Source organism: Eumetopias jubatus, unplaced genomic scaffold (genome assembly GCF_037043125.1).
Source record: "Eumetopias jubatus isolate StellerSeaLion01/CBP00866 unplaced genomic scaffold, mEumJub1_p1.0 scaffold_14, whole genome shotgun sequence".
In the NCBI taxonomy this organism is placed as follows: domain Eukaryota; kingdom Metazoa; phylum Chordata; class Mammalia; order Carnivora; family Otariidae; genus Eumetopias; species Eumetopias jubatus.
In genome coordinates, this window is record NW_028274820.1 from 87933361 (window position 1) to 87957883 (window position 24523).

A 24523-nucleotide genomic window follows, 5' to 3' on the forward strand; every position below is an offset into this window, starting at 1 on the left:
AGACGCTTCACCCAGTGCTCCTGCACTAAATGAGGAATCCAGATTCTACGAGTCTTATTTCAAAAAGGTTGCAAGAACTCCACAGTGGAAGATCATCTCTCACCCGAAATTAATGTGGGAGTAAACCCAACTCTTTAGTGTGATGCTCCAAACTTCTGTTCCTGCCGGCTTTTCCAATTTCGGCGGAGACAGCACTAATCCTCAGGTGAAAGAGAGGAGAAGCCAGAGCAGATGACATGAGATAACGTTTTAGTGCCACTTCTGACTTCTTCTGTCATCTATGTTCGGTCTGGGGCTGCAGCCTGGCTGTGGGGGTGGCTGGCTGCGCCCCTGGTGCCGGGCCCGTCCCCGCGGTCGGCAGCTGCTGGGCAGCAGATTTGTGCTGTCTTGGAAGAATATCTGGGGAAGAACAACCTGGGACGGGGCTGTTTAAAAGCTACAGGGAGGTGAGTCTGGAACGGATGGGACTAAATATAAGCCAGCCTTGCCCGAGGGAGAGCCCTCAAGTAGAGACCACCTTGGCCCTGCATCGTCATCAATATTGAGCCACGGCTTTGTGCAAGGTTCCGAACACACGAAGTGCTGAATACTGATGTCTGACCTTGCAGTTGCAGACGGAAACCCAGAGTATACACACGCCAAGGGAAAGGGGCATATGTGTTACAGGAGAGAGGGACCACAGTGGAGACACCTAGAGTGTCAGGACAGAGAATCCTGCTGTCTTGCTGTCTCAAAGACAGATGAAGCAGATTTGGGACGGTCTCTTCCCCAAAGCGAGTTTGGAAGAGGAGTTTGGGGGAAGAGAAGGAAGACCGTTGCTTTTTGGATAGAACAGAAATACCTTTTGTTCACCTAGATGACTCTCGGGTCAAAACTGTGCTCGAGAGTCACTGTTAGGTGCTGCCTTCTAGGATCGACTGCCCACATGCATCTTCTCCCATCGCATTGGTCTCCCTGTCCCACCAGCTCCCTGCCTGTCTGTCACCCACTGAGGCCAGGGGCCGGCCCGATGGCGTCTGCACGCTCAGCGTCCGAGAAGTGAGAGCGGAGGCGAGCATGAGGCCAGGGGCCGGCCCGATGGCGTCTGCACGCTCAGCGTCCGAGAAGTGAGAGCGGAGGCGAGCACAGGGATGGCAGAGGGTGCGGAGGCCCGGAGCCCACTCCCGCTCTGAGGGCCTGCCTGCGGGGGCGGGTGGGGGGCCCGGCCACACTCACCAGTTGCTCTTCCAGGTGTGGCGGACGTGGGGGTCGTGAATGCCATGCTTGTCCGCCTGCTCGTCCAGGAAGTCGAACATGTACTTGATGGCCAGGGGCAGGGCGGAGCCCCGGTGTGCCGTGCTGAAGATGGTCTCGAAGAGGTCGTCCACAAACTTCTGCAGGGTGCCCTGTGGGCGAAGGGGCACCAGTTCAGATGCAGCCCTGCCCAGGGAGCTCTGAGGCCGGGTTTTAAGATCTGCTCGGCGGCCCAGGAGAGGGGATGGGAGGGCGGCGTGCAGCCTGGCCCACCGGGGTGAAACCCAGTGAGTGCTCGCATCACATACCCCCCGGGCTTCATCTGTCTCCAACAGCTATAAATCCCCCCTGCCCGTGCAAAATAGACAGAATGCTGATGACTGGACCTAAGGAAGCCTTCATCTGCCAACAACATGGGTGGATTTCACACCCTTTGGGGTGTTATTTTCGACCCTTTCACAAAGGCTCAGGAACAACTCAGTCGGTCAGAGCAGACAAACGCAATCTGCTGGTTCTGTTGGGGCATTCTTCACCCCGGCCAGCGAGCACTTCCTCACTTGGCTCTGCCGAGAGCAGGGCGGAGGCCAGCCTCACAACTGAAAGGCTAACTGCAGGCACACAGTGTCCCCAGAAGCAGGACTGGAGATAGTGCCTGGAAGGTCACCGATGGAGCCCCCATGTCCCTCCCTAGGGAAGGTGTATGACACCCACGAGGAGTCATTCCCTCGTGGGGCCTGGCAGAAGGGCATGAACGGATGTGACCAGTGTCTCTATATTTGGGAATGGGCGCAGAGAAGGATGGAAACCATGCTTCAGACTGCATGCCATCAGTGGGGCACGGGTGGGTGATGCACGCGTGGGGTCTGCCTGGGGCACCAGTCCAGCCATCGGCAGGGTTGAGGGGGATTCTGCGGTTCTGTGCTGGGGAAGAGTCCTGGGGTTGAGTGGATAGCAGAGGGGTCCTGGCACAAACTCTAGCTACCTGCCATCTCTGAGATTTTGGTGAAGTGACGGGGTTCCTTCCCATTCCCCACATGTGCCCTGAGCCCTGTGTGAAGTCCCGTACCTTCGTGGCCAGGAGACGTGTCAGATAGATCTCAGACACCATCTTGCTCCCCCGGTCACCCTCCTTCTGGTCCCCGTGCTCGTGGTTCTTGACCAGATGCCACATCTTGACTCCGCTCTCCAGGTCGGGGGTGATCATGGGTGTGCGCGAGCGGAGGCTGTCGGGGCTGCCCGTGTACCGGATCATGTTTTCTGCCAATGCAATGACCCCGCGCGTGTGAGGCCGTTACGTTACCCCTCTCCTGCCCCCCCTTCCAGCCGTGGCCAGTGCTGTCTGATCCTTCCTGCCATGTGCTGGTGCCTTGCAAGCAACCATTCCCTGGAACTGGGATGCTTTGCCCACCACCTCCAGGAAGCTCTCCAAGGCTGCTTCACCCACAGAGATTCCTCGCCCTCCTGTACTTGCATCTCTCCAGCCCTTAATTATTTGATTTCTAAAAATAGAAGCCTGTCCCTTGTTAAACTGTTCCTTGTAAGATATCTGAGGTGACGTCTCAGGATGTGTTCTGTGTGGCCAGCTAAGGAGGAACGGAAGAGCGGGCAGCCTGCTCCCTTCGTGACTGTTGACCAGCTGAGTAATCGCCCCGTCACCCGCTTCCCTGCATCCTCCATCTGGCCAGGGTCAGTCCTTCCCACTTACTTGCTGACATGTGGGGTGTGGCAGAATGGGTGTGGTGCAGAAAAGATGAAGGCCCTACTGTGTGCAGGCTCCGCTGTATTTTCTTCTACTTATTTTTACCCTGAGCCTGTGAAATCAGTAACCTTTTCATTCCCTGTTTTGCTGGGAAGACCAGGTCTTAGAGCAGTCAGGCAGCTGGCCCCAGAGCTCCAGGTGGAGGCAGAATGGGGCTTCACTGGGGGCTCCCAGCCGGCTTCCAGCACCTCCTCCCCCACCCACTGCAGAGCCAGAGACCTGGGTCTGCACCCTCCCTCAACGGTCTCCTAACAGTGTGACCTTTACACGTCTCTTAGCTTCTGTGCATCTGAGTTATAATTTGCTAATCTGCATAATCGGGGGAAATAATAATTACTTAATTCACTGATTGTTACGAACATGACGTGCGATAATGAATATCACAAAAGTGAAAGCGTCGTGTAGACTGTAAGGTGCTCATGAAGGTTAGATTTTCTTCTTATTTTCAAGGGTGAAGGTCCTGTTCCTGCACCAGAGTTCCGGAATGGGGAGACTCCTCCCGCTCAGGCTCTCCCCAGCGACGGTCAGCCTGCCTGCCTCCCGTCCAGGGCTCCTGTGCCTTTCATCGGTGCTGCCGTTGTGACCATCACCACGGACAAGCTCGGGCATCTCTCCTCCCTGGGATGATTCGGAGAACTCACCATATTTACTCGCCGAGGTCCTGGAGACTGTGGAGTTGTTCACTGCATTGTAGGCTGTCACCTGCTTGGACACCAAAGCCACCACAGAACCATCTGGCACCTGCAGGGAAAAGGCTTCTAAGAGCCTGGGCACAGAAACTCTGCCACCTCAGGAAATAAGGACAATCAGAATTCACTTGGACCTCAGGGGCAATCACAGAGGACCGGGGGACTTTGGAGGCTGTCGGCTTGGCTTTGACGAAACAAGACAGACCTGAACACTGAGTAGTAGCCTATGCTGAGGCTCCCTCTTGGAGCAGCTCTGGCAAGAGCTTCTCAGCAGCACCCTCCTTCCCCATGCTTCCCTGGCAGGGCACCTGGCCTCATACCCCAGGGATCATCCAAGAAAGGGCCTTTTCTTGGGGACTTGACCACACCCTGCTGGAAGCATGCATGTTGGGATCCTATCTCCAAAAAGGTTAAGGTCTCCTGGCTGGGCAACATCAAGTTCCCCTGGGTCACTAAGGGATCAGAAGGGCTGGCAGACAGGGGGATGTACAGCTTGGTGTCCAGCCTCTGGGGGAGCCTATTATTCAAGGCCTGAGGCTTGGAGGGACCCGCGGGTTAGTGAACCCCACCCCTCCTGCGCAGTCACCCCACCTGGTAATGGGCCAGGGTGTTCAGTCTCTTCCAGTCATTCTCAATTTTGGTGGTGATGTCTTCATCCTGCAAGATCATCCTCGCCCCGCTTCCTTGTCGCCACTCTGCAGGGAGAGCAGTTGCATCTCAGAGAGGCCCTTGGGCCCCTCTTTCAGGGATCCCGAGGGCCCCAGTGTGGGCGGCTACCCTGTACCATCTGGAGCGTGCATCCATGGACATACAGGTGCACGCAGATGCTCCCTGAGGAGCGGGGAGAGGCTCTCAGTGCAGAGGGGTCCTGAATTCCTGCTCTGGTCCTCATCCCAACTAACTATGGGACAAAAGTGGGATAACATCACCTGTCCTCCCCTGCCCACCTGATCCCGTAAGTAGGACTCACATTGGTGAGTAGATGCTTAGTAAATACTGGCTGAATGGATAGGGCAGGCTAAAGTAGCATCATCACCACCACAGGCTCGTGGGCTTGATTGCAAGGTCTTGGAGCTAATGAGACCAAGCCTGCAGGCTCAGTCTGCGTGCACCCTGGTCCAATTCCAGGGGCGCGTCCTGCACCCAAAAGCCAGCAGGTCGGTCACCCTTGGCAGGGAGGCTGGGTGAACATGTGTGGAGAGGTCAGCAAAACCTGTTCTCATGCCCAGGATCAGCCCATCCCCATGGAGTTGATGTGGATAGCGTCATCTTGCTGATCTATCCAACACCTAATTATTTGATGCTACAGGTATGTACTTCTAGCCATACGTTCTCAAGGGCCCAGACACCCACAATGCACAGGCTCTCTGCTGGATTCCACGTGGGGAAGCAGGAGACTGTTTCTCATCAACCACATTGCCGTCACCCCCCATGGTACAAATCACATGGAGATGAAGACGTGCACACTCCGGTCCTCAGATATATGCACATGAAGCCCCAGGTGCATGCCAGGCACACACCCGCACTCCAGTGCATGTGCACGTGCACATCCACACACGCACATATGTTCACATGCACACACCAGAAAAGAAAAACAGCCTTTTAAATTCAAATGTATTCACGTGTGCTGCAGCCAGGAAGCCCCAAACCCGGCTTCCAGGCAATCCGCACAGACATCAGTGCTTCTGAACTATGCAGGAGCCCCAGGATTCACAGAGTGCAGTGGGGTGCTGGCCCGAGTCAGCCAACATCCTTGCCTCACCCTGCTGTGTATGGTTCCTATGGCCTCCGCTGACTCGAGTCAGAATCTGCCCCCGCCTGTGCCGTTCCCTCCAGTAAGGCTGAGCTGTGGGCCCGCCACCGGCCACCTCTGCAGCACGGAGGGCCCCGAAGCCTCCCTGCCTTGTGCCCTTGGCAGGGCCAGTGCTACTGATGGGAACCAGGCCCAGGAAGGGAGCTGCCTGCCCTGAGCAGCAGCAGAGATGCTCACAACACCCCAGTCCCTGCTCCATTCCCGGGCTTGCCTGCTTTCTGGTCTGAAGGTTCCTGTGGTGCCGGGCCATCCCAGGAACGAAAACACACGGATACTACATGTGTTCACTGCAGCAAAGGGGCCTCACTAGGTCCGTGGGGACTGCCGGTCATTCAGTCTCGCGGACGGCACGGCTGGAGTCAATCATGCTGCTTAGGGCCTGGGGGCAGGTCAGGTCGGTCACTAAGGGGCGATGCCTCACTGTGGCACTGAGGCGGCAGAGTTGGGTTTGTTGTGTCTTTTGCTTTTGTTTTTCATTTTCTGTAGGTATGTACGGACGCAGGGGTTTGTGAGTGGCAGGGCCAGTCGTGGCACATCCGTCAGCTGATACGTGGTACAGTCCGACTCCTGGTGAAGGCCAGCCTGGAGCCAAGGAATATGGCAGCGGTGCGCTTTAGCCTGGTCCCACAGCAGGCCCTAGAAGATGAAGCCTCTTGGGACTCCCCCGCTTGCTGGTGAAGAGCACCAGGGCCATTAAGTCAGAGGCTGCGTGGTGGGGGCGGTACAGAGACAGCCTGGGTGCACAGCAGACCATGTTCTGCACTCCCCATGTGGGGGCTGGAGGAAAAGCAGGGGAAGAGCTCTGGGTGTTAAGTCCACGGGCTGGGCCCGAGGGAGAAGGAAGTCTCCTCCACTGAAGTGGCTGTGGGCTTGTCAGGACTGGTTGGGGACCAGCTTTCTGGTTTAGCAGCTGCCCTGGTCCGCTTGCTGTTGGGAGTTATAGTTCAACTCAGTGGGATCTGAACAAGCCATGCTGCCAGGTGGACTAAGCAATGATAGCTGGTGACTGATTCTGGACCCTGATGTAAGGCTTCCCTGTTGCACAACTCCCCTGAAATTGTGCAGTGCGCAGCCTGTGCAGCTGTACTCGGCAGCCTTGGTTCTGAGTCATGTCCAATAATTATGTAAGCAAGTGAAAATCAGTCTGTTTCTCTGTCCCCAAATGAAAAAAGTAGGGCAGAGTATGGCCATGCTTCCCCCAGGGCAGTCAAAGAATGATGGCTTGTCCTTGAGAGTACAAAAATTTGATGCTGCTAGATGCCTACTGCAGTGCTGGTCCAGCACCAGGGACATAGTAAGTACCTGAGTATTTATTAAAGGAATAATGAATAAGTGAAGGAAGGAAGGAAGGAAGGAAGGAAGGAAGGAAGGAAGGAAGGAAGAATGAGTGAGTGAGTGATGGTGGCCTATTTTCCAGGCAGTATAAGACAATTTTCTGCCTGTACGTTGGTGTTCACAGTGAGCAGGCACAGAGTTGCAGGTGGAGGTGAACAGTGAACTATACTGTTAGCAACCCAGGTCAAAGGTTGTTCTCAGACACACAACCAGGCACAGCCAGTGCCAGAAGGAAAGTTGTCTTAAATTATCATCAGTCATCCTTCTAATTTCATGACTAGGAAATGAAAGAAACAGGTTGGGAAGACATATGCAGAGGTCTGTAGCACCAGGCCACTGCTCCTTCTGATAACCAGCTGAGTCCTCTTCCCCGGGGCACTTACTGGGCTCCTTCTCTGGGCAGGACACTGGACAAGGTCATCTGGAGACAGTGACAGAGGAATTCCCATGCTCTACGTGTTCCCCGGACGAGGACACGGCTTGGGGCACTGCAGTGTGGCACTCGCCACATCTGTGTGTCAGCCAAGTGTCGGGATGTGGGGAGGGTGTGAGGTGGCAGGCCTGGAGCCCTGAGCCCTAGCGGGTACCTGCTTCCCCTCAGCTGCCTGCTTTCAGTTCTAGGAACCCAAGAAGGCTGCCAGCAGTGTCCCTCGGGCCCCAGGAGTTTCCTTTCCATAAATTGAGTTGCACTGTTGGTGCGGACTGATGTGCAGTGAGCTCTGCAGTGGGCAGCAGGGTGCTCCAGGGCAGGCAGGAAACATGCTCTTTGCCGATGTCAAGGTGTGCTCACCTATTCAGGAGCCGCGAGAAGAGACCTCTGGTGGGGTACCAGCAGGCAGGGGTGGGTAGCAACTATGGTCTTTTAGCTATTATCCCCCAAAGTTAGGAATATTCCCCCAGGTACCAAGATGAGGATAATGAGCTGGAGTCAAGGAAGAGAACCCCGAGCCCTGCTTTTAGAGCTCTTGGGCCTGTTACCCTCATTGCCTCTTACACAGAAACATTGGCTTGCCCTTTTTCCTGAAATATGAGAAAGGTAAACAAGTGACATTCTCAGTCCTGATGGATGGAAAGCCAGAGAGATGGGGGCCAGCTGTTGGCAGCCCCATCCCTGGGGCCTGCAGGAAAGAAGCGAGGCCATGGGGCACTTGCTGAGCTGAGCCAGGACGGAGGGGGGCGTGTGGAGTGCAGCGGGAAGGCACGGGATTTTCCCTGGCACCTGATAATTGGACTGGGCTAACATGGAGACTCATCCCTGAAACTCACTCTTCTCTGTCAGGGCCCTCACTTTGACCTGTTGGCCTGAACACACTTCTGCTTCCGAGTGACACTTCCCTTCCTTTCCTGAAACCCCTCATCCAGACCAGCCATGGGCTCTGTTCTCCCCAGACTCATCATGGCATGTCTCAAGAAAACCAAAATAGTGGGCATGGGCTCAGCTCTCCGGGGTGCTCTTGCTCTGCTCGTGACCTTGTCTCGCCATCGGCATGAGCCCGGGAGCTCTGCTGAGTCATGCCAGGGCCAGGAAGGGACAAGGTCGAGGGCCAAAGCGTCTGGCTTCCTCCTGTCTCGGGAGCCGTCCACCCTTCACACGGCATCGCTGGCTTCTGGCAATCTCATCCCTGCCCGGCAGTGAGGAACCCAAGAGCAGACTGAACTGGTTGAAGGTCACCTTCAGATCTGAAGGACAGCGGCCTGGCTCCCTTGGCAGTATGTGTGGCTGTTTGGTCAGCCCAGGAGGCCCCCCGAGCAAGGGCGTATCTCATTTTGTGCTCTGTGTACTGTTGCATATTCAATATTGCTTAGTTTTAATGACAGTAATGAAAATCAATAGAACCCAGCCTCCCAATACCAAGTTCAGCACCCTTCACCAGACAGGCTCCTTTTGTCTTGCCTATAAAAACAGCACTAAAAATATCTCTCTTTTGTGTCCCCACCTTGCTATGTATGTGTGAGGTGACCCCGTTAGAACAGCTGAGGGGTGAGGAGACAGCCAGGCCAAGGCCAGCGTCCTCCAGGTGAATGCCCAGCCTCCAGACAGCTTTGCCTGCCCCTGGGGCACAGAGAGAGACTGGAAACTACCTCCAGGCACCAATGATGGGGGACACTGAGCTCAGGGACAGCCCCAGAGAATCCTGAGACAAGGCACACTCTGGACCAGGACATATGGGAAGAGGCATCTCCTGTGGCCACCGTGCGGAAAATCCAGATCCAGAAAATCTCAGAGCCCCATTACACACTCATTCCAACACCATCTGCCCAGCACCGACGGTGCACCAGGCCCTGTGCCGGTAGCGCATGGCACCTAATAAAACCAAAGCCCTGGTTCCTGAAGGGCTCCCTGGGTGGAGGGCTGGGAGGGAGCCTGACAAATCACGGGCCCAGGATTGGGGCTGGGTAGAGGGGAGAGTGAGCAGCGTCTGGGGAGTGGGGCAGGGATGGCTGTGGGGCTGAGGGCCGAGGGGCAAGCGGGGCGGGCGCTCTGGCCCAAAGGGGCCACTTACGTGATGCTCCAGGGGGCCCCATGAAAGGAGAGGCCGGAGAGGCATGTGCAAGTCAGGAGTGGGTTAAGAAAGCTCTGGCAAGCCGGGCTAAGGCATCGGGGTGAGCTGCGGGCCAGGGAGACGGGGTGGTTGAGAAGGGGGGAGCTCTTGAGGGACATGGAGGTAGGGATGGCTGCCCTTGGCCAAGGCAGAGGGGCCTGGGGTGTAGATGTAGGGGTGTTCAGGAGGTAGACCACACAGTGCTTGGAAATTCTCTGGGAAGAGGGGATGGGAGCACCATGACATGTCCCCCAAGTTTTGAGAAGGTGGCTGAGGGATTAGCTGGAAGCCGGGGCATAGAGGACGGGGGGGCTTCATCTGCAGGACAGCCCTGGAAGGAGGCCTGGGCCCCACGCACATCTCTGGCCTGGCTCCTGGAGGGTCCCCTACCTCCCAGCAGGTGCTATGCCGAGAGGCTCCCCCTCCCTGGAGCACGAACCTGCACCAGCTCTGGCCCTTGTGGTGTGAGATGCAGGCGAGGACACATGTATGCACACGCACAGTCACATACTCATAGATGTATGCACACACATATTCATGCGTGCACCTCATTTTACCTTAAGGTGGGGACTCAAGGTTTGCAAACCCTGCCCCCCCTTTCCATTCTTTCTATCAGCACATCCCGTCAGACCCATCACAGAAGCTTTGGGAAGGGCTGACCTGGACAGGCAAGGGAGGAGGGAATCGCTCAACAGACTTCGCGGTCCTGCTGAGCCACCCCTCCTGATCCACGAGGGACTGTCCCAGCGGATGCCTGTACTTCCGCCCCAGGCCACCCTGTCCCCCCACCGGGCGGGCTCTCACCCAGGGGCACACGCCAACCCTGCCCAGGGCCTGCTCTACCCCCCAAGGACAGGATCCTGAGCAGAGGGCTGGAGGCGGAGACATGAGGACTGCTGGACACCTGTCGACAGGTGGGAACGTGCATCAGAGCAGAACGGGGAGGGGCCGTGACAGGATCAGAGCTTCACCGCCAACGAGGCTGGAAAAGACCTGGGAGCAGGAGGGGGCATACCGTCTAAATATGTTTCCTCACAAAAGAAAAAAAAAAGTATTTTAGTTATTGTGAGAGCAAGTTCTCAAAGAGAAAATAACTGAACTTTGAAATGGGGTGCTCCAGAGAAGAAATTCCCAGGTGGGACTGTGCCGTCTGCACGCGAGGGGCCACGTCTCGGTAAACTGGAAGGCACGCGGCTCTGGCTAGTTGTTGGCTCTTTGGGGAAGTTGGTGGGCAAAAGAAGGCTGGGCTCTGCTACTCCATTAAGGACAGAGGAGCTGGAGCTTAATGGATATTCTTGAGTGTGGGACACAGAGGCTCTGGGGTCCCTCGAGCAGTGTCAGAGAAGAGTGAAGCAGGCAGGTGGTGGGCACTGCAGAGGGGGAAAGGGCGACCCTGGGATTCCCACGCACGGCACGAAGAGGCAGCTGTTAGCTCTGACCTCTCTCTCTCACAGCTCCCGCCTGGCAGCCCTGTGCCCTGCTCCAGGCTCCAAGCACAAAGGACAGACACACTCACAACCCAATTTGTTATACTTCCACCTTCTGGGGAGAGAGGAAGGTGAAAGAAGAAAGAGAGGGGAAAAAAATCCCATTTTCTTTATCTGTCCTTCCCATCAGGTGCAGCGGAAAATGCAAACTGGGGAGACAGCTGCTGTGACCTCTTTATATTTCCTTCGGAAGATACTGTATCTTTTTATTGCATGCAGGAATTACTTATTTGAAAGAAAAAAATATATATATATCCTTTCAGCATGACTTGAACCCTGAACGGCAAGACAGAGGGGGTGGCCAAGTTCCAGGGGCTATTGAGAGAGCATTTTGCCTTAAACCAGAGGAATCTCCGGAGGCCAAGGCTCGTGGGGAGACTGTCTGGGGAGGACGTGGGTGTTCTCTCCACCTTCCTGCTGTGTGACCAGGGCCCATGCACTGTGCCTCTCTGAGAGGCAGATTCTCCTGCGCAGTGGAACAGACCAGCATCAGTGATGTCCTCTTTGCTCACACAGAGTCCCCTGGCTCAGAGGGAGGGGTGCCGTGCAGAGAAATGAGGAACTCGTCCTGCTCACACTGGTACCCCCATGCCTGGCACAGAGCTTACCCCGAGGTAGGCTCTTACGATACATCGGTTGAAGAGTTTAGTGCTGCAGGGGGGTACTTAGACCCAGTACCTGCAGGTGGAAAGGGACATAAACGGGTTGAGGACAGCCTCCTGTATAAAAGAGTGGGGTACTGTCGCCACTGTGCTTTGAGTGCTCCTGAGGTTGCCCCTGACCCAGCGCGGCCCCCAATGCCTGCCCTGGGGTGTCTTTCCTTCCCTAGATTCCAACAGACTGAAATGAAAGCAGGCCTTGTGTCCTTCACTTTGGCTCTTGTGCTGGTTAATTTGATGTGTCAACTTGGCTGGGCCTAGGCATCCAGTTATGTGCTCAGACATTATTCTGGATGTTTCTGTGAGGTTGTTCTTAGATGAGATTAACGCTTCAATTGGTGGACTTTGAGTAAAGTGAATTGCCCTCCATAATGTAGGTGGGCCTCATCCGGTGAGCTGAAGGCTGAAGAGGAGAAAAGACCGACCTCCCCTGAGCAAGAGGGAATTCTGCCTGCAGAAAGCCTTCAGACTTGACCTGCAACACAGGCTCCTCCTTGGGTCTCCAGCCTGCCAGCCTACCTGCAGGTTTTGAACTTGGCCGGACCTTTAGCCAGAGACTGAATGTTTGTGTCCCACCAGAACTCCTATGTTGAAATCCTAATCCCCAACGTGAAGGGATTTGGAAACGGGGTCTTTGTGAGATCGAAGGTCATGAGGGTGGAGCCCTCCTGAACAGAATTAGTGGCTATAAGAGGGACCCCCGAGACTCCCGTGTTCCTTCTGCCAGGTGAGGACACAGGGAGAAGGCACCACCTGTGAACCAGGAAGCAATCTTCACCAGACACTAAGTCTCCCAGCACCTTGATCTTGGACTTCCCAGCCTCCAGAACTGTGAGAAATTTCTGTGCAGTCTATGGTATCATGCTACAGCAGCCCAAATGGACTAAGGCTCCATAATCACATGAGCAATTCCTTAAAATAAATCTCTCTCTCTCTGCACATTCTATTGGTTCTGTTTCTCTGGAGAACCCTGACTAATACATTCCCTATCTTCTCTGCTTAACACCTGGGAAAGTCTGGTGAAAGGGTGGGTGGAGGTGGGGGTAGGGAGGGGGAGAGAACTTCAGTCCAAGGAGCAATGAACAGAAGTGTCTGGCATGAGGGGCCAGGCTGGGCTGGGGGCCACGGTGATGATGAAAGGCAGGAGGAGGTGTTTGGGGCTGGATTTACTTAGGACAATTACAGGGGTGACTTAAAATGTGTTTGCTCCCTTCTGAGCTGTTCTGGGACAAGTGTCCTTGCTTTGCCAGGGGCCAACATCAGGAGGGGGAAGGCAACCTTTGCCCAATGCCCTCAGCTAGGGGAAGGGGAAACGAAAGGAGGATGGCTGGCTCTCTTGGCTCTGTCCAAGGCATGTGGCTGAGTCCTTTCCAGGCCTGTGTGCTTCATGTTCTGTCCCTTTGGCATAGATTAATTTTTGATAATAATCACACCTTACATTTGTAAACTGCTTTTAGGGTTTTAAAGCACTATCACCTACATGATGGGAAAAACTTGCCTTGCTTCTTTCTCCCCTTGGGGGCCACGAGGCTGAGTTGAATCATGTGGAAAAAGCATTTGGGTCTCGGAGGAGGCCCCATTTCCTTGTTATGCAATCTGGCTTTGGTAGAAAGAAGGCCAGAGCTTTTGGGGCAACTCCAAGCCCTGGATCTAATAGAAAAAAGGACATTCCTCAGAAGAGCACCCACCATGGGAGGCCTTTATGAGGAGTTCAGCATAGCGCTCCTTCCCCAGTAGGATGGGGCCCTGAGGCTCTGACTGCGTCTTTGGCTCCCCCCCCCTTATCTGTCCTTGCTGTCGGAGGCCTCGTCCCTCCAGGGTAGACCCTGGGTCCTCCTCTGGGACAGGTGCCCCTGTGGTCTCTGGCGAGCTGAAATGCGGGCAGCCGTGGTGGGCAGTGCATCAGGGGACATGGAGCCCCTGCTGGGCAGCAGGCGGCCTCTCCCTGACCGGAGCACCCTGGAGCTCAAGAGCGTACAGCCCCGCTCAGGCCCCTTCCCTTGGGGGAAGGCAGGGAGTACCCCCGCTGCTCCGAGGCGGCCCCTTCTGCTGCAAATGGTTCACCGCTACGGCCGTGGGGTGCTTTCCATCTTTTCATTCACCATCTGCTGGGCTGGGCTTGCACCCCTAGACCTTTTAAGGGAGCAATTTTCTAAAGCTAAGAGGCAGCCCCTTCCCCTCCCAAGCTCAGGGTGTGCAGATCCCGGTGGGGAGGGTGATCCTGAGCAGCAGGTACCGGCCACAAAGTCTCCCTCCAGGAAATCAAGCAGGTGCGGAGAGTGTGGTCCCTGAATACGCTTCCAGAGGGCGCCCCCTTAGCTTGGGGTTGAGAGGACACGGAAGAACGTTGGCTCCCACCCTCTCTAAGATCCAGGAAGCGTTGGGAACCACCACAGGCTGGAGTGTTCTTTACCACCATCTGCCCTTTTCTGGTAAGGAAGAGAAGGCATTCAGGTGCAAAAACTCCATCTCCATGCTTCAGGTGGAGGCTCACGAGGCCACCTGCCGCTCTCCCTCCTGGGGAGACACCCCATTCCCGAGCAAGAGAAGCAATGGTCCGATATGCACCTGCACACAGGAGCTCTTCCTGTGTTCTAGTACCATCTTTCCAAACCCACCTTCCCCACGAAGGTTTTTATAACGGTTCCTCCTCTTGGCCCCACCATGACAGGTTATTCCCCTGCCCACTGTGCAGAGAAGGACGCTGAGAAGCCGAGCATGCACACTGACGTGGCTCTCACACACAGAGGGACTGGGGAGCTACCTGGCCACCCCCCGTGAGCTCAGCTTTCCCCGGGAAACCCGTCATGGAACAACCCCCTTAGTTGTTTGGGGGTGGGGAAGGTGGGAGTCTTCCTTCCTGGTAGCCCTGTCCCCTTGCACTGGTTCTGCAACAGGAGGCTTCCCCACGTCGGTGTGTGGGATCTTCCTGGCAGCAGATCGCCCACATGCAGACACGAGCGCTCCCTCCGACCTGAGTGCCCGGTGCGCTGGGACGTGCAGGTGGACGTGCTCGCCCCCCGCTCCCCCCCCCCCGACTCTCACACAGGCCTCCTCCTGGTCCCAGACGCAGCACAAGCAGGGCTGCCTCCCAGGGGAAGGAGAGCACGTGCTCGCCCAGTCTCTCTCCCCGGGCGTCAGAGCCCTGGGCACGGTGCCGAACACAGCCCACCAGGGGCCGAGCAAGAGGAGGGGTGGTCAAAGGGAGCAGAAAGAGTTGAGGTGGGTTAGCGAACTTCCCGATCCTGAGTCTTCAGGCATCAGAATTTGGGGGGAAGTGGGCGGTGCAGCGGGAGGGGGTGAAGATTCCCTTTGGATGTTAGAAAACAGTAGATGCTCATCTGTCTTGGATGGCTTAGCTGAAGGCAGCTTAGAGGCCCGAGGGATGGATTAGGGGCCCCTGGAGGTCCTCCCACCCGTCCATTGCCACAAATCTCCAGACACAAGCACATACACATCAGTGCTTTCTCCCCACGCCCGGGATCAACAAACAGACACACGCTGTCTCCTTATCAGCGTTCTTCTCCCGAGCAGTAGTGACAGTGGCCAAGGCTAAGTGAGTGTGTGCTAGGGGCCAGGCACTGCGTCAAGAGGCTTTTACATGCCTCATCTCGTTTCTTTCTTACAACGAGGTGCGCGCTACTATTATCTCTGTCATACAGGTAAAGACACTAAGGCACAGAAAGGGTAAGTAACTGGACCAAGGTCACACAGCTGGGACTTTGCTGTGTCAGGACTCAAATCCAGGTGTGACGCCGAGCCACGATGACACACTGCCTCTCTTCAGCCTGGCCCCTTTGGAGCTCGGAGCTCCCCACTAGGATTTCCCCAGGACAGTGTCTCATTAAACACTCAGGCCAACCTTAACCGGATCTAAGGACAGCTGGCCCTAAGTGGCGTGCCCTTGTTTATATAGGCTATGCAATCTATTCATGGAACATTCGCATAAAATGTCATCCTGCTCCCCAGCAGGCTATCCTCTCTCATTTTTCTCTCTTCTTTCTCTCCATCCTCCATCACTGACCCAGATCCCTCCTGCCTTAGGTTGTCAGCAAAAATGACTTGCACAGAACAGAGGGGAAGGGAAGAGCGCGGGGGCTAACAATGGTGGTGGCGGGACCTTGGACCACACAGACTCAGCCTGAATCCCCTTCGTGCACAGAGGACACCCCTTGGCTACTCCAAAGCCCCCAGAGGTGGTGGTGCGGCCAGCCGACGGAGTCCCCTCTCTGCCTAGCGCTCACTAACAGCCATGGAGGCAGGCTTCCCTGGGCTCCTGGGACCTGAGCATGTCTGCTCCCTGCACCCTGGCTCCACTGGTCCGTAGAAGGTGCTTCTGACCAGTCCCAGGGCAGCCCCTGGCTGGGCAGCCTACTCACCCAGGTCCATATCTGCAGCCTTGGGCCGGTGGGAGCAGGGAACATTCTTAAAGATGGCGTCCAGAATCTTCTCCTTGACCTGAGTAATGGTGTCGCAGTTGAGGATCTTCACTGGGACCTCGGGGCTGTTGGCATTGTCTGGGTTGACACAGCTCAGGACCTGGAGGAAGGGGGAATGGAGGCGTGTGGGGGAGGGAGGGAGGAATTACTGAGTCCCAGGCGCATTCTGGACACCACTGCATGCACGCACGCTCTCTCTCACACGCACACCACATGCACGCCACACACACGGCACCTTCTCAGCAGCACACCTAGACCCCTGCCTACCTCTGAACCCCCACCTTCCATGTGTGTCGGTACCTCCTCCCTGTCACTCCCCCCCCCCCACACGCACGCATGCACGCGCACACACACACAAATGTGAATCTGGCTCCTTGCTCAAGAGATTTCATAAGCTTCAATTTTTGTGAGGGTTTGGGGCCGATTGGAGCTTGGAGAATCTATAAGAAGCTTAATGTGCTCTTTAAAAAGAAAAATGTGTAGGTTCAGGCCCCTGGAGAGGCCTTCCTGGCTCTGAACCTGCAACCTCGTATTTGGAGAAGAGGCCACCTTGGCTCAGGGCCTCAGTGTCTCTTTTTGGAACTAGTCAGAAAAATGAAGGCTCTGCCTAAAGCACCAAGCGATAATTTTTTCCTTGAAAAAGTTCTGGGCTGTTTCCCAAGGTTTCTCTTCCCTTGCTGTTCTCGGAGAGGGCTGTCTACATGGATGGGACTGTGTGGGATGCTGGGGGCACCACAGAAGGGCACGCGGGCTCCCACACCCTCCCTCTGCTCCTGCCACCTAAGCCCTCCACGTGCCTTCCTCCCTGGTCTCTCACTGCACCCCCCACCTCCCTCCCTGATCTCTCGCTGCACCCCACCCCATCCCTCCGATCTCTCGCTGCATCCCCCCATCTCCCTCCCTGGTCTCTCACTGCACACCCCCACCTCCCTGCCTGGTCTCTCACTGCACCCCCCCACCTCCCTCCCTGGTCTCTCGCTGCACCCCCCCACCTCCCTGCCTGGTCTCTCGCTGCACACCCCCACCTCCCTGCCTGGTCCCTCGCTGCACCCCCCCCACCTCCCTGCCTGATCTCTCGCTGCACCCCCACCACCTCCCTCCCTGATCTCTCGCTGCACCCCCCCCACCTTCCTGCCTGATCTCTCACTGCACCCCCACCACCTCCCTCCCTGGTCTCTCGCTGCACCCCCCCCACCTCCCTGCCTGATCTCTCGCTGCACCCCCCCACCTCCCTGCCTGATCTCTCGCTGCACCCCCACCACCTCCCTCCCTGGTCTCTCGCTGCATGCCCCCACCTCCGATTGCAGGCCTGCAGACTCCGAGGACAGTTTCCTCCCCCACCCCTGCTCCGCGTGGTGGCAATCAGAACCCTGGCCCCTGGACACCTGCCTTTCATTAGCAGCCAGACTGCTGCGAGCTCACATGAGAACATGCTTCTTCCATTAAGCAGGAAAAAACCTCCTAAATCTACAAAACCAAACTCTCACCCTCAGAATGTCCTAAACTGAAAACAACGGTGGAAGGAACTCTGGACCGTGGGTCCCTTCTGCGTGCCCTCTCCCAGCTGATCCTTCTAAAGCTTTCTGGGACCCTCGCTGCCCCCTCTGTGGCCAAGAACAGCCTGTCACTTTGTGCCGTCCTGGGCTCAGGCTCCCCCAAGCAGCAACGCAGCCTTATCTGGGCATCGTCCCCTGAGGGACACTGAGGCAGAGGCTGCCCCCTGAGTATGCCCTTCTGACATTTCTCCTTGCCTCAGGGGCTTATGGTGGCCCTAGCAGAACCCCGTGGGGTGCTTCAGGGCATTCGGAGGAGAAGCGGTGGTCAGTAGCCCTTCTGAGGGACAGGGTTTCCTGGCCACTGGCCAAACCACAGCTCCACCCAGAACATCCCTTCCCCATATTCCCATTCCTATGCCCCTTGGTTAGGTTCTGAACAAATTGCCTGGGGTTTGTTTTGCCTTTTTTGTTTTTTTTCTGCTAGCTCAGTGCTTCTCAAGTTTTAATGTGAATAGAATCACAGGGGGGGGGGGTTGTTTGCATCCAGCACCCAGCACCTCACAGGCTCCCCGGTGAGCACCCACTAGCAGGCTCCTGGGCGATGCCAGTGGGCACTCCCAGCAGCAGGGCCCTAGAGCAGGGGAGCTCAAGTTCTAGTGTCAAGCCAATTAATCACACAACTGAAGGGCACCTAGCTATAAAGTGATGCAGCCCGGAGCCTCTCAGCACCTTTCTCCTTTGGGGTATCCCTCCGGCCCAGGACAACAACAGCGTCAGTTGGCCCAGGCTGTCCAGGGCTCCTCTAGCTTTCCCTTTCTTTCTTTCCCTCCTCACCAGCCAGGGGCTGCTCCCCTTCTGCCCGTTGAGGTCCTTTTCTCCGGCCTGAGGTGGCCTTACATCTCCCTGCAGCCCTTTCTTCCCCGGGCAAAACAATTGCAGTTTCTTCCTCCTCTCCTCGGGATGTCTCTTTCCCCAGGCTCTCCACCTGATGGCTGTGCTCTCCCGACCCACCCCATGTTCCTCACAGGGACCCTAAGTCCCATCATCTGAAAGCAGCCTGGCCTCTGGAGTCAAGGCTGCTGCCCGTCTGGGGACAGCACATCATCTCAGCTCACTGTGCTGGATTCGGTCCTGAGGAACGGGGCTGGGATGGGAAAGGAAGGGGTGGGGGGGAATCAGGCAGGAGACTTTCAGCGGTACTTCTAGCTCATTAAAAATCTATTCCGGTCTCTGTTTTGGGAAGAGTCCCCACCCCACCCCCCACCACCACCCTTTCTCATTTTAATCAGAGCCTCTAACTCTCTCCTCTGGAGCAGAACGTAACTGTAAGGAAGCAAGGTCCCCAGTCACCGCTGCTCCTCTGAAGCCTCCTCCGGGGAGCCCACTGGGACCCCCCCCAGCCCGCTGAAGACGGAGGGGGAAATGTGCCTCACAGCCGCATCATTCCCAGCCAGGAGGGACCATCTTCCCGCTCTCCTGGGGGTCTGGGATTTACCCTGGGCTCACTGTTCCTGCCCGGCTCAGCCCTGCTCTGCCCTGTCCTGGCCCTGCCTGTGTGGGTCTCATCTCCCCATAAGCACATTTATTTTATTTTATTTTTTTAGAGAGCGAGGGGGGAGGGGCAGAGAGAGAGAGAGAGAGAGAGAGAATCTTAAGCAGGCTCCACGCCCAGTGCGGAGCCCAACATGGGGCTCCATCTCAAGACCCTGAGGTCCTGACCTGAGCTGCGATCAAGAGTTGGACGCTTAACTGACGGAGCTGCCCAGGCGCCCCTCCCCATAAGTGCATTTAAATCCCACCCGTTTCCTCTGCACACAACCCCCCCATCTTTGTCTCCACCCATGCTTCACCCCAGACACCTGCGACCTTATTTTCTACCTCCTTCCTTTCACATCCTCTCCGCTTTCCTAGCGGAGGCCTGGTGGGAAATCACACAACCGTCCAAAAGGGCCAAGAATGAGGGTGAGCGCCCTGGCCTGGAGGGACAGTGGCAGCCAGCAGACAGGCAGACAGGCGTGGGAAAGCAGTGGCAGGGCCTCCGTGAGCAGTACTGGGCACTTACTCTGTGCTCCCTGCCTCGCACGCCTTGCCCCAGTCCATCCTCCGGACAACTCTGGGAGGTATGCACTATTATTATCCCTGTGTAAATAAGTTCTAGTGTTATCCTCCGTTTTTTCAGATAAAGACACCCCAGCTTGGAGAGATTGAGGGACCTGCTCCAAATCACCCAGCTGCTCAGAAGCAGAGGCAGGGTTCCAATCCAGACCTCATGCTCTCCTCCACGTGGCGTTCGGCTGCCTCCTAGGGTGAGAGCCGCTATCAGAGAGGGGGTCTAACCTTGACAGAGGGAATCCCCATGTTCCCTGGACAAAGGCGTTAATCGCTAGGCCAATCCGGCCTCACATTCTCAGGTCATGGGGGTATTTGACCTTAGACCCGTGGGCAGAGGTGGGCTTCCAAAACACAAGGAACTCTTTCCTTGTTTTTCTCTCCTTCGGGCCCCCACCTGCTCTGCATGGAAGTGTCCCTCCCCACCCTGGGAGAGCCGATGAGGAGTTCACTGAGCGCAATCCACCAGCCCGCTGCTGGTGAGGGCTTATGACCCCACGTTCAGCGCACTGGCTTGGAACCACACTAGTCTCTGCTGAAGTGTTGCTCAGACGTGCCTGAGCTACCGGTCCCCAAATCCAGGTGCCCTGGTGTGGGGGTCCTAGGGGAGTCCGGGGTGACAGGCCTGGGTGGGACACCCGGCTGGGCCTGTGCAGCAGGCCAACCAGGCCAGGCGGCTTTTCAGCGTTCCCACCATCCGCTCTGCTGGGCAGGGGACAGCCCCGTTACCAGGGGCACAGGGCAAAGCCGTGAGGCTGTTTTACCAGGGTTTTGTAGTCGATCTGCTGGCGGATGAGCTTGTCCTCGCTCAGAGAGTAACGGGCCTCTCCCGTGATGGCGTCGATGGGCCCCTTCTCCATCTGCTGCTTGATGGCACAGAAGAGCGAGAACAGGGGCTCCCCAGCACACTCCTGGACGCAGAGAAGAACTGTGCTGGCCGGACTCTGGACCAGCCTCCCGGAGCCCATTTCTCAAAGGGCTGCTTTCCACTCCTCTGCTCCAGTTCTCTCCTGCTCCCGGTCCCCCTCCGTTGTCAACTCCCCTTTCCTCTGGACCACCTGTCTTCTCCTGTCTGCCCTCTCTTCACCTCCCCACCTCCTGCCCCCTCTCTGTTTCTTCTCCCCATCCCACTCCAGCTGCTTCCTCTGTGGCCCATCAGAGACAGAGGTCAGTCCTGGGGCTGCGAAGTCCTCAGAAAGCAGCTCATAATTGGAAGTCAGGTTGCTCTTCCCCCACCCAGGCACGTGGGCCGCTTATCCGCTGCCACACGGGCGATGGTACCTGCCCGGGACCTTGGCTAGCCTCGGGGAGTCTGGGAGAGGTGGGGGGGGGAGGAAGACGGAAAGCAGGGAACTAAGGGGTGAGTTGTTTTGAGCTTACAAAGGGAATTTGGCTTTAGGGCTCCCACGGGGTCCTCTCATGGGCTCTTCTCCCCCTGGCCTGTAGGAGGAGACTGTCTCTCACGCCAGGACCGACGGGGTGGTGGGGGGTGGGTGGGCTCTGTCTCCTGAGATGGTCAGGAGTCTGCCCCCTCGGTGACAGTGACAGTGAGGAGGGGGACAGCATTTCTTGGTGGGGTTCTAAGAGTCAGGCCTGGGGAATGTGGGCTTTGGGGTGTGCAGGGAAGCCGGGGGGGGGGTGGGTAACAGGCAGCGCCAGAGATAGCCCCACATACCCACATACAATCGTACCTTGAGGAACTTGTAGAGCAGGAAGGTGAACCAGTTGGTCAGCATCTTCTCGGCCACTGACTCAGTCCTGTTACAGCAAGACAAAGACAGAAGCAGCCAGTCAGAGCGCAGGGGGAATGACCCTGCATTGATCTTGCTGCTTACAGCTTTCGGGCCAAATCCTGAGATCCTAAAGCATACTTGAATTCCACGGACTCCTAGACACCCCAGAGTGACGAGACAAGCTGTGCCTACAGAAGCCGGGAGATGACATGCTGGCGTTAGGCTCCCGGGTGGGTGTTTGGTGGGAATGTGCGGGAGCAGCTCTGTCCATCAGCACCCTCTGCAGTGATGATGAAGACTCTCTGTGCTGGCCAGTGGGGTGGCCACCAGCCATAGGTGCCCACGGAGCACTCGAAATGTGGCTAGTGTGTCTGAGGAGCTGAATTTTACATTTTCTTCACCTTTCATTATTTGCATTTGAATGGGCACCTGTGGCTCGCAGTTACCACATTGGATGGGACAGCTTTAGAGAACTTTCTAGTTCCTGTGGGTGGGTGAAAAAAGAAGACCGAAAAACCTGGGGAGATACTAATTGGGCAGTGGATAGAAAGGAAGGTGGCAGGAGAAGTGGTGACAAAGGCCAGATAGATTAGACTGACCCCTCACCTAAAGTGAAAGACTCTCAGAGCTGACACGGACTAAAGGTGCATACCTAGCTCATCCTAAGCGATGCCCAAATTGTCCTATTTCAGAGTCCTTTGGAATTCCTCCTGGCACCCTGCTAGCATGTCATGTGCAATGACAGGAAGTGCCTTCTTGAGTCTAACTTGCATCCTCTGTGCTGCTACCCAGGTCCACTTATCCTTTTACCTTGGAAGGGAAGCCACGGCAGCAGGGGTAGGGCCAAAACACCCTTTGGGTTGCATCCACGTAGAGAAAACAAACGGGCCTCAAACTTGGCTGAGCGTGGGGCCAGCTCCAGAGAGCAACAGGCCCATCCAGGTACGTTTGGATAGACTCGGAAGTTGCAGTTGGCGGGAGACACAAATAGCTACAATCCCAGGGCAGCTGGGCAGTTGCCAGCTCCAAAGCAAACTAGGAGGAGAGGAGAAGGAAGACTGTCGAAGTGAGGGGGCCAGCAGGGGGCAAGGGGAAGAAAGGGAGGTCGAGGAGGGCAGAAGGAGAGCGCATCTGGGAGCGAGCGGGTGGAAGACAAGAGGCGGAGACGCACAGATCCAGAGTGAGGCCACACCGGGAGATTGTCGGTGGGAGCTCTGGCAGGCAGTGGCAACCCTAGAATTGTGCCGGTGGGTGGCTGCGTGGTGGAAGTAAAACAAAAATCAAAATGATCTACCTTGCTGTTTCCAAAGCTGGATGATTGCTCCGGCATGTAGCAACCTTTCACAGCTGTGCGGGCGGATGCCCAGTGCACCAGGGGAAAGCCTGAGGTAAACACTTCTGAAAGCCAAATCTAGCCACTGGCCCAAGCAGGAGGCCCCGCCTCGGGCCCAGACACCGAGGACGGAAGGCAGAAGAAGACAGGCAGAGGCAGACGATGCCGGGCAGTGATGGCTGGACGTGGGAGCTTTCCAGCTTTGTCTGCACGAAGGCTAAAGACATTGCACTAACAGCCTGGATGAGAAATGGCCTTCCAGGAGGAGGCAGATGTGAAGGGCAGCATGGATGGAGTCAGAGAGTCTCTGTGTCCTATAAAGCTGAAGCCACAGGTTATAGCTCGGTGGTCACATGTGGTCATTGGGGTCTCCCCAGTGAGGCATCCGACAGGGTGGGGCGGAGCACCCTGGACCTGCGTGGAGCCTCCAGCAGGTGCGTCAGGCAAGGACACACAGGCTGGCCCAGGGCTTCTCACACTCCAACAGACCTTTTGGGTCACCGAGGTTTCTTGGGAGCCTGCAGATTCCGCCCCAGTTGGTGTGGCCTGGGACCGGAGATTCCGCATCACCTACAAGCTCCCGGGTGATGCTTTGCTGCTGGTCCCAGACAGCAGGGAGAGTGGCCTGGAGCTAAAGTTTCTCTCTGGGGTAGGCCGGAGGCAGGAGGCCCTGGGGTATCTCTCCTAAGTCATGTTCTGGTTTAGGTAAGGGCAGGGGATGGAAAAATGACCTCTGAAGAGTCCATGAGAGAAGAATTCCAGTCGGAGGGTCATAATCAGGGGAGCATAAGCACGGAGAGAGGAGAAGGCAGAGTGGATGGATGTAGGGGGCCAAAGAGAAAGAGCAGGGTAAGCAGATGGGCCGTGGTGGACAGGTTCTTCCAAGAGGGCATGGAGCAGGCCCTGGCCTCTAGGCAGGTCAGTCCTCACCTTGGGGGACTTGGCAGCAACTTCCGGGAGCTCTGCCCCCGTCTCCCCAGAAGGCACAAGATCCAGGCCGAGTGGGCTCTCTCTCTGACCTGTGCCCCCTGCCCCCCGGGCCCGGCCCTCACCTCCTGAGCAGGAGCTTGGGGTGGTTCTTGCTCTCCAGGTTCTTGTCGATGAGGTCGGCCAGCAGCTGCTTCAGCACGTCGGTGGCGTACTCCAGTTTGCTCTGCAGCACGGTCATGATGAGCGAGGCCACGTTGCCACGGTCGCGCATGGAGAAGCTGCGTTGAGACTCCAGGGTGCGGATGAAGGACAGCAGGAACACCTTGTTGTTGATGAGCTGGGCAAAGAGCTTCAGGCCCTTCTCCACGCGCTCCTGCCGGTAGCCCGGAACCTGCGGAGGAGCCCCCGGGGCGGGGGGTGAGGGGGGGGGTCCTGACTGCCAGCCAGGCCCCGGGGTCTGCCCCACGGTGTGGGCCGTGCATGCTGCCCCAGCCCCCGCCGCCACTCACCCCACCTGGCCAACAGCACCAAGCCCTCGTCGGGTGCTGGGCACCGTGCTGTTTACTTAACCCGCGTGGCTGCTCCCTGCCTCTGGTTTGGAGCTGAATCAGGGGAGGTGCAGAGAGAACAGCACCGAGGATCCCCATCCACATGGGAGCCTGAACTCTTCCCTTACGGTGACGCAGAGCTGGTGAGGGGCCCCGCACCACAGCAGATGAGCATCACAGGCAGCCCCCCGGGGGGGCGTCCAGGAGGCTGGGGGCTGGGGCCGGTGACCCCAGGGGTGAGGGATCACCACACCTGAGCCTCCAGCTGACCTGATGCTGAATCTTCTCTGGCCATGTGGATCCCATTAACAGACCAGTGTGGCCTCAGAGTCAGGAGTCGTGGGGTCCACGCAGGCTCTGTCACCCCCACCCTGTGTGACCTCAGGCAAGTCCATTAACTTCTCTGGGGGCCCAAAG

The 24523-nt window shown here is 56.8% G+C and overlaps 1 protein-coding gene across 3 annotated transcripts in view; it reads right to left on the reverse strand.

Annotated features, from left to right (window-relative positions):
* Positions 1-24523, reverse strand: part of PLXNA4 (plexin A4) — a 355028-nt gene that overhangs the window by 11938 nt on the left and 318567 nt on the right. For 2 of the 3 annotated variants that reach the window (XM_028106345.2, XM_088018661.1), the window contains exons 21-28: positions 23681-23949; positions 21254-21320; positions 20327-20473; positions 15898-16057; positions 4273-4376; positions 3634-3733; positions 2300-2490; positions 1216-1385 (exon numbers count right to left, since the gene is read on the reverse strand). In XM_028106345.2, coding sequence (XP_027962146.1) covers positions 1216-1385; positions 2300-2490; positions 3634-3733; positions 4273-4376; positions 15898-16057; positions 20327-20473; positions 21254-21320; positions 23681-23949 — 1208 coding nt within the window. The remainder of the gene's footprint in view (positions 1-1215; positions 1386-2299; positions 2491-3633; positions 3734-4272; positions 4377-15897; positions 16058-20326; positions 20474-21253; positions 21321-23680; positions 23950-24523) is intronic. The other variant, XM_028106346.2, reaches the window with a different exon arrangement.